Here is a 9,604-nt window from a genome sequence, read left to right as displayed (position 1 = left end):
AGAAAAGTTATGACCAACCTAGATAGCATATTGAAAAGCAGAGACATTACTTTGCCAACAAAGGTCTGTCTAGTCAAGGCTATGCTTTTTCCAGTGGTCATGTATGGATGTGAGAGTTGGACTGTGAAGAAGGCTGAGCACCGAAGAGTTGATGCTTTTGAACTGTGGTGTTGGAGAAGACTCTTGAGAGTCCCTTGGACTGCAGGGAGATCCAACCAGTCCATTCTGAAGGAGATCAGCCCTGGGATTTCTTTGAAAGGACTGGTGCTAAAGCTGAAACTCCAATACTTTGGCCACCTCATGCGAAGAGTTGACTTATTGGAAAAGACTCTGATGCTGGGAGGGATTAGGGGCAGGAGGAGAAGGGGACGACAGAGGATGAGATGGCTGATGGCATCACTGACTCGATGCACATGAGTCTGAGTGAACTCCGGGAGTTGGTGATGGACAGGGAGGCCTGGTGTGCTGCGATTCATGGGGTCGCAAAGAGTCGGACACCACTGAGTGACTGATCTCTAATTTTCTTGAAGAGATCTCTAGTCTTTCCCATTCTGTTGTTTTCCTCATTGTTCATCTGCAATTCAAGCTAACTGGGGAGCCTACATTTTTCTCTGGTACCATTGGCCCAACCTACGTGCACCAGCAGATCCATAGTCCTCCCACCTAGCCCATGAGGCCCCCAGCTGCCCAGGGCAGGGACCAAGCCAGGTCGTAGGGACAATGACAGCAAGGGGATGTGGGTCTAGCAGAGACCCGGGGGCTGCAGGAGGAGGGCCTGACTTGTATGCGGGCACATCCTTTCTCCAAGCACTGAGTGTATATAAGGGGTGGGGGTTCTTTGCCCGTGGAATTACCCTGGGGGCATTCTAGCCCCAGGACTTCTCTCTCACACAGGGCCCCTGGCCCGCACCCCTTCTCACCCTCCACTCTGTCATTCTCCCAGGCAGGAGACATCCTTGACCAAGGTCAGCCTCCGCCTCCCCAAGGCATGTGGCTCACCTGCTGGCCTGGAGGAGTCTCTAGAAAAATCCCTGCTTTGGGAAATGAAGAGGGTCCCAGTTATGGTCCTGAGACTCCAAATCTGGCCTGGATGGAGGGGGAGCAGATGCACACAGATTCCTTCCTGGGTATTTGGGCCAGCCCAGTTCTTACCTGCAGCTGACTACAGACAGCCAGGACTCCCATTGGCTGTGTGATCCTGTGCAAGAACCAATGAGAATTTGAGATGGAAATAGCAGAGCATTAAACCAAGCAGGGGCCTTGCTGCTGCTGAGGTCCTGGCTCAAGCAACCAATCCTAGAGCAGGTGGGCCTGGCTGATGAAACAGGCCTGGCTTGGCTACGGCCCTGTGGTCTGGACCCCAAGGGCCTTCCCAGCAAATCTCCTGGCATGCAGGATCTCCCTTCCACCCAGGGGACTTCCTGGTGGTGATGGCACCTCCATCCTCCTCCCCAGGTTCCCAGAGTGTTGCCACGTCACACCTGCCATCCATCTCCAGGAGGCTGGAAGCCCTCGCCCAGTGGAGGGTCAGGAGTTGGACACGGGAGGAGCTGGGCAAGTGCTGGCCCCAAGGAGGCGTTCCAAGTCCATCTGGCACACCCATAAGGCCGTGTGGAGACCAGGAAGGCCTGCCTGGAGGCAGAGGCATGAGGGTCCATCTGCCAGGCATCTCCCATGGGTGTGGCCTCAGGGAGGAGACTGGACCCATGCCACGCATGCTTGGGATTCCTGACCTGACCCTACCCAACCACATTTGTGGGAAACCTGAGGCTGGAGGAAGAAGCTCCTGCAGAGGAGAGGCGTGCTGGTGACCAGGGACATGAGGGCACGTCAGGCCAAGGTGGCCAAGTGAGTGCACTGGCCCTGGGCTGCGCTCGCTGGGGGTTTAGTTCCCATCAGAAACACACAGACACAGCAGTACTTTCTGTAGGAAGCATCATAAATAGACAGAACACAATAAATAGCTGGTACAAATATGTGAGGCAGCACGAAGCCGGTCCCTGCGTTGGGGCTCCCCAGCCAGAGCTGAGTGTCTGGTCACGTGGTGGACGCTGTGGGAAGGTGACCAGTCCCTGCTGTTTTTGAGGTAAAACTTTGTATGAGCTTTTCCTTTAAAGCAAAATCCCTGCAGGACAGCAGAGTTGCAGGAGCAGCTCTGGTCTTCAGCTTGGATGCTCACAGAGCCACCCATCTGGCCACCATGGTTGTCTAGGTGATGATGGCGTGGCTGGACAAAGGCCAGAGAAAGCGAGTTGGTGGCTCTGGAAGCCACAGCTTCTCCCAGGCTTGTCCTACTCCCCAGAAGCTTTGGGGGTTCCTGGTGAGGTTCTGGGGTGTGGCCACGTAGGTCTAGCTCCTGGGGCTCTGAGCCCATCACCCCGTCCTCAGCTTCAGCACCCGGGACAGCGGTTCCTTGGCGCTGGAGTAGACCAGGAAGGAGCCGGCCGCTGTGCGGAAGGCCTCCCAGTCCCTGCAGCCGAAGGTTGGGAGGCTGTGCACGGCCACGAAGCCTTCATACCCCTGCCACCTGCGGGGAGAGATGCTGTCAGCTTCCAGGCTGGGACGCCAGCCCCAGCGAGAGGAGTGAGCGTCTGGGCTGCTCCCTCTCCCCGGGGTTCCCACCCCACCCCTCCCTGACCCTCACCAGGGTCCCACCTGCCTCTCCCACCATCACAGTATGAGGGGCCATGCATCCCAGGCCCAAAACCTCCCCAGGTTCCAATCGCGAGGAGCTGGGCCAGGAGGGGCCTTAGCCTGTAGAGAGGGAAACTGAGGCCTGAAAGGGGGTACCTGCCCTGTCCAAGACGATTCAAGATCATCCTGGAATTTCTAGATAACTGAGAAACTTAGATCAACAGTAAAAACATTAGAAATACAGACGCAAAGGCACTTTTATTTGCAGACATAGTTGTACTTCTTGAACTCCCATGAGACATTTCTTTAGAAAACTATTAAAACTAATAAGATACTGTGGTTGCATGACCAGATACAACAGTTAATTGTGATACACAGATGAAAATGGACATATGCTTACAATACTTGGAAAACTCCTGGAAGGGAAGGTCGCGAGAATGCCATGGTGCCTCTAAGATGAAGTGTACAATTTTACTGAAGGACACGTGAAAAATAGAGAGATCTACCACAGCCTTGGCTGGAAACATTTAATAGGATAACACACTAATAACTCTCACATTAGTGTAGCCTCTCACTGCATCTCCAGCCAGAACCCAAAGTTGTGAGTGCCAGCAGGGCTAGTGGTCACCTAGCTGACCCGGGGGCCTGACCCAGACTCAGCCCGTGCTCAGGTGCTCCCAGTGCCAGGCGACCCACAGGGCTCCATGACCTGTGACTCGCTCTGAGCCCGTGGTCATTCAAGGGGAAGGTGGGCCCACCCAGCTGAACCGAGGTGTCTAGCACGGGCATGGCCTTTACCTGTAAATAATACTGTTTACCGAGAAGGTATTTCCATCGAAGGAGTTTGCAACCACCAGGAAATAATCTTCTCCCACCGAGAAGAACTCCCAGTCCAGAGCACTGCGGGAGCAAGTGAGCAGAATTAGGACCTGGAGATGCTGCCTGGGGACTTGGGGGTTGGTGTCCGGCTGGTTCTCCCCCTAATCTCAGGATTCAGGGGGCTAGGTCCCACCTCCAGAATCCACAGAAGGAGGAGCAGTTTCCTCAGTCATACAACCGGTTGGTCTAGTCCAGGGAAATGCAAATTAGTTGTTCACTTTTTAAACTTAAAACATTTAATTGTAATAAAATACACATAACGCAAAGATTTCTATTGTATTCATTTTTAAATGGACCTTTAAGCTTAGTGGCATTGGGTACCTTCACATTGACATGCAACCATCACCACATCCACCTCCAGAATTTCTCCACCTTCCAAACTGAACCTCTGTCCCCAGGAAACACTCACTCCCCATCCCCTCCCCCAGCCTCTGGCCCCCACCATCTACTTCCTGTCCCTACGGATCTGACTCCTCCAGGGGCCTCGGGTAAGTGGATCACAAAGTATTTGTCCTTCTGTGTCTGGCTTATGTCACTGAGCATATGTCCTCAAGGTTCATCCGTGCGGTCAGGTGTCAGGATGTCCTTTTTGAGGCTGAACAATATTCTGCTGTAAGAATGGACCCCACTCATCTGTCTATGGACACCCGGGCAACAAGAGCGAACAGTGAAGTTGTGAACACGGGTGCAAAAGTCGTTCACTTGGAAGAGGTTGAAATAGAGGAACAGCCCTAAACTCGTGGCCACTCCCTAAAAGTCTGCAGCGCCCCCTGGAGGCGAAAACTTGAGGACACTGGCTGTGAGGTCACATGCTTCTTCCCTGACTCCAGTTCAGGTACCAGCAGGGTCTGCCAACGTAGAGACGTCCCCCTAAATTTGGAAGCTGTGGTTCTTACTGCAAACAGACCACTGCATCCTGTTTTCAACAAACGCCCCTGAACTTGCTAAGGGTGAGTCTGCGCTCAGAGACATCTTAGTTCTCAGGGATCTGACAGAGGGCTTCTGGGAAGGACATCCTGGAGCCTTGTCTATCCCAGGAGGCCAACCTGGGCATCAGCCGTGGTCCCCAGCCACTGCTCTAATTACTGCGGGCCTACTTTACAGATGAGGAAACTGAGGCTGCAGCCTTGCAGGAGTCACTCAGATGCCCAAGGCCAGGCCAGTGCCTCTGCATCCAGAGGCCTCAAGGTTATGGCCTGTTGAGACAGCACAGTCACACTCTCTTGGGTGATACTCACCCTGGATTCCTTCTCAGTGGGGCACTGAGGGCGCTGGCCTAGAGCTCCAGCAGAACCCTGGACATGAGTCGGCCACAGAGGTACCTGGGGACATGCAGGGGGGCAAGGCCAGTGGGGGTCCTGGGGCTCCTGACTCTTCCTTCTTCTGTTATCTGGAATCCTGTCTCTGCCACTTCCAGCCATGGCCAGTTGTGACTCATCATTAAGAAAAAGTGGTGACTGTGGCCATGCCCACTGAGGGGTTTCATGCAGTGTGGCATGGGTGGGGCCGGTAGCACAGCCGTGTGGTCCCACACGCAGCATTCTGCCAACTGTAACTGGTTCTGGAACCAAGGCCCACAGCTTTGCTTTTGCAGCAAAATGTTGACTGCACCGTCTGCCCCCACGGCTTGCATCAGAAGCTGCTGGGGCTTAACCCAGTAGGAAATCAAGGTCTGGCATGACTTCCAAAGCATCAGGGCAGTAAGTCTGCTGACGGTAATGTGAAGCATATTTTTAATCCTTCAGAACCACACTATTTGGTCAAATGGTGGAAATAGACAAGTATCCATCAACTGATGAAAAGTAAACAAAGTATGATAAATAAACACAGTGGAATATCACTCAGTTATTAGAAGAGTGAGGCACTAAGGTACAACGTGGATGAACCTTGAAAGAATGACCAGTAGAAGAAGCCGGACACATCTGAATGCAATGTCCAGGTGGGGACACCCAGAGGGGCAGAGAGCAGGCTGGTGGGCCCCAGGGGCTGCGGAGGGCACTAACAGCTGAGGGGTGGGGTTTCTTTTCAAGGTAATGAAAATGTTCTAAAGTCACCTGGAAATGGTTGTATACATATGCAAATTTCATTTAAAAAATAAAAACCCTGAATTCTAAAAACAAGCACACAAGCCACAGCTTTTAAAAGCAGTTAGAGTCAAGGCTACAGCGAGGAGCCGCGGTCACTCAGCTGGTCGTGTGGAAGGTCTGCGGGGTGCACAGCGAGGCCGCTTCACACCTGTGGGCTGGGGGGTGGGCACCGCGGCCCCACAGATGCTCGGGTGCGCGCTGTGCGGTCCGGGCGGCCTCAGAGGTCGTAGGACCGGGGCCCCTGGATCCCCGCCCCGGCCGCCCGCCGCCCGCGTACCTGCAGGTGCGGATCTCCTGGAAGCGGACGAACGTCTGCGCAGTGACGTTCAGCTCGTATATGACCGAGTTGATGACGTAGGAGTCGTTCTGCACTCGCATCTCCACGTCGTAGCGGTGACTGTTCGCCACGGCGAGGAAGACCCTCTCCCCAATGTGGAAAACCTCCCAGTCTGCGGCGCCAAACGTCTGGGACCGTGAGAGGGAAGCCGAGAGCACGCTGTGGGCAGAGACCCTCAGGATGGCCACCCACGCGGCGCCAGCCCCCGCACTCCGGGCGTGAAGCAGGCGCCCCTCTTGAGGGTGCTGCCCTTTCCCAGCCTCCTCCAAGGCCAAAGGACCATCTGCCTAGAGAGCTTCTTAGCGCCTGTGCTGCCCCTTCCCAGGCCCCAGTGTGCCCTGGAGGAGGTCCAACTGCTATAACACCTCTTCCAGGGAGCCCTCTCTGCTCCCTCCAGTTATGAACTCAGAAGCAACATCTAGGTACCTCCAGAGTTACTTACTACGTACTCTCCCTGGCCTGAGGCTCTCCTCTGGCTCTCTGGACAGTCCCATCCTGTGTAGGCTACTCCTCCAAAATCACTCATCAACCTGGAGGGTGAGGTGTGCATGGGCCCATGGGGCTGGACTTACATGAATGGCCGGCTGCCAAGCCTTGGCTGCAGACCTCGAACTGCATGAGCTGATTTACACGTAGGCCCACCAGGAGGTTTATGACCAGCATCTCTGGGATGCTGGGCTGGGAGTGCATGGGGAAGGGGAGGACCAGACCAGTCCAGATCCATCCCTGTTCTGAGAAACAAAGGAGTGACCACACGGGATGGCAGCTTCAGTGGAGGGGGGATAACACAGAAGCTCCCCGAAACAGGGGCCTGTGGCTGGTGGAACAGTGTGCAAAAGTTCCTGAGGACTCCAAACCACAGCCTGATGAGGCTGCTGGGGTCTGAGTTCCTGTGTCAGCAGAAAGGGGTTGACTCTGTCTGTTCTCACAAGCAGGTGAGGGCTGCGGAAGCTCTGATGGACACTCGGCATTGAAATTGTCTTTAAATGTTTTGCCTCTTGACTTTTGACTTGTGATACTGATGGAGAGACTGACCCTCCTGTTGATAATAATCATAAACTCTGGATACAATAGGCAATGTAGGAAAATAGGAAATGGCAACCTACTCCAGTATTCTTGCTGGGAAAATTCCATGGACAGAGAAGTCTGGTGGGCTATAGTCCATGGGGTCACAAAGAGTTGGACATGACTGAAGTGACTAAGCACTGGATACAATACTTAAAAATGTACACAATTGCTTGAAGGTTCTGGAGAAGGGCCAAGGGCAGGCAGAAAGTGGAGGGGAGATGATGGCCCTTGAACACGTTTGTCTGACTCTCCCTCTGAGGACATTCCTGGTCCTGTGTCATATGGGCTTCGCACTCAAGTGGAGGGAGCGGACTCGCTTGAACTGCATGAGCTGACATACACATGGGCCCACATGTAAATAAAAGGAGGTTTATGACCAGCATCTCTGGGACGCTGAGGTGGGAGTACATGGGGAAGGGGAGGACCAGACAAGTCCAGACCCAAGCTTAGCGTTTGGGGCTTGCAGAGTGTCTAGAAACCAAAGGAGACTAGCCTAGGAAGGAGGGACTCCCAGTAGGGGAGGCCCCAGTATCTCCTTATTAACTTCTCGCAAGTCCATTTTAGCTCCTGAAGTGCACACACAGGGGACAGGACCCCAGGGACCTAGGGACAAACAACAGCTGAGCGGCTGGTGGAACTGACCAGAGAGTTAGACAGCAGGGGAACCAGCAGGTAAATGTGACTATGATCAGGAGAAGAAACAGCAAGTAGAAATAGGTTGACACAGCGCAAATACTGGGGTGAACAGATACAAACTTTATAGTAACTGTGATCAGAATCTATGCGCAAATATGTATGTAATCAACAATAAGGTGGGGAGATTTGGAGAGTTATGAAAACTCTAAAAGGAGGCAGATAGAAATCCTGTACCTGAAAAGCAAAATGCCCGTATTCACAAATCTATTGCACGGGATCAAAAGCTACCTAGACAATCCAGAAGAAAGCATCTGTGAACTAGAAGATACGCCAATAGAAATTATCTGATTTGAAGCACAGAAAGGGGGGGGATGTTTACAATGAAAGTAAACAGAGCCTCAATGATAATATAATTCAGTCTAGTGCATGAAGCTATGACAAACCTAGACAGCTTACTAAAAAACAGAGACATTACTTTGCTGACAAAGGTTTATATAATCAAAGTTATGGTTTTTCCAGTAGTCATGTATGGATGTGAGAGTTGGACCATAAAGAAGGCTGAGCACTGAAAAAATGATGCTTCTGAGCTGTGGTGTTGGAGAAGAGTCTTGAGAGTCCCCTGGACTGCAAGGAGATCAAACCAGTCAATCCTAAAGGAAATCAACCCTGAATATTTATTGGAAGGACTGATGCTGAAGTTGAAGTTTCAATACTTTGGCCACCTGATGAGAAGAGCCAACTCATTGGAGAAGACCTTGATGCTGGGATAGATTGAAGGCAGGAGGAGAAGGGGGCAACAGAGGATGAGATGGTTGGATGACATCACTGACTCAATGGACATGAGTTTGAGCAAGCTCTGGGAGATGGTGATGAACAGGGAAGCCTGGCGTGCTGCCGTTCATGGGGTCACAAAGAGTTGGACATGACTTACTGACTGAACAGCAACAACTGTGTGTGTAATTGGATCACAGAAGGAAAGGAAAGGAGAATAAGGCAGAAAAAAATTTAAGTTAAATGTTGGCTAAAATTTCCCCAAATATGATTAAAACCACCAAACCACAGATCCAAGATCAGAGACCCCAAGCAGAATAAATACAACCCCCCCACCCCATAACCTCCGCACATCATGTTGAATATCTGAGGATAGACAGAGAAGATTTCAGAAGCAGCCAGAGGAAAAAGACATTTGCTATAGGGAAACAGTGGTGCCAGTGGTACCCAACCTCTTATCAGAAACAGTTGAAGCTCGATGTCAATGGAAAAACTTCTTTAAAAGAAATGAAAGAAAACCATGAACCCAGAATTCTACAACCAGTGAAAACATCCTTCACTGTAAAGTCACTTTCAGATAAAAGTGGTAGAATGAACTGCCAGCAGACCTGCTTTACGAGCAGTCCTGGAGGAAGCTTAAGAGGGTAAAACTCCACAAGAAGCACAGAGTCTGCGAGAAGCACGCAGAGGGCGCTGGCAATGGTGAGCTGGGTGTCAAGATAGCTCACTGTTTACAGCAAACAAGAGGACAAGCTGTGGAGCTCGTACCTTAAGTAGACATGTGAGTTTATACATGCTCCCAATAGCCCAATGGACAGGTAAGGATAAATGAGATCATGTAGTTGTAAGGTTATCACATTATATGTAAAGTATAATATTAATTCAAAGATAGATTGTACACCCAAAACTAACACAACATTGTTAGTCAACTATACTCCAATATAAATTTAAAAAATTCTTTAAATTTGAACATATTAACGCAAGGCCTTCCCTAGTAGCTCAGACAGTAACACATCTGCCTGTAGTACAGGAGACCTGAGTTCAATCCCTGGTTTGGGAAGATTCCTTGGAGACGAAAATGGCAACCCACTTCAGTGTTCTTGCCTGGTGAATTCCATGGACAGAGGAGCCTGGCAGGCTACAGTCCATGGGATCACAAAGAGTCAGACACGACTGAGCAACTGACACACAC

The 9,604-nt window shown here is 51.6% G+C and overlaps 1 protein-coding gene across 1 annotated transcript in view; it reads right to left on the bottom strand.

Moving 5' to 3' along the window:
* Positions 1-1,918: 1,918 nt before the first annotated feature.
* Positions 1,919-9,604, bottom strand: part of TSPEAR (thrombospondin-type laminin G domain and EAR repeats) — a 26,087-nt gene continuing 18,401 nt past the window's right edge. Inside the window, exons 9-11 of the mRNA XM_010834999.1 lie at positions 5,878-6,065; positions 3,433-3,534; positions 1,919-2,527 (exon numbers count right to left, since the gene is read on the bottom strand). Of these exons, the coding sequence (XP_010833301.1) occupies positions 2,374-2,527; positions 3,433-3,534; positions 5,878-6,065 (444 nt within the window). The 3' untranslated portion in view covers positions 1,919-2,373. The remainder of the gene's footprint in view (positions 2,528-3,432; positions 3,535-5,877; positions 6,066-9,604) is intronic.

The sequence above is a fragment of the Bison bison genome, unplaced genomic scaffold, assembly GCF_000754665.1.
Source record: "Bison bison bison isolate TAMUID 2011002044 unplaced genomic scaffold, Bison_UMD1.0 scf7180017864037, whole genome shotgun sequence".
Lineage (NCBI taxonomy): Eukaryota > Metazoa > Chordata > Mammalia > Artiodactyla > Bovidae > Bison > Bison bison.
Note: the sequence above shows the minus strand (reverse complement) of the source record. Positions and strands in the feature narration are given on the sequence as shown.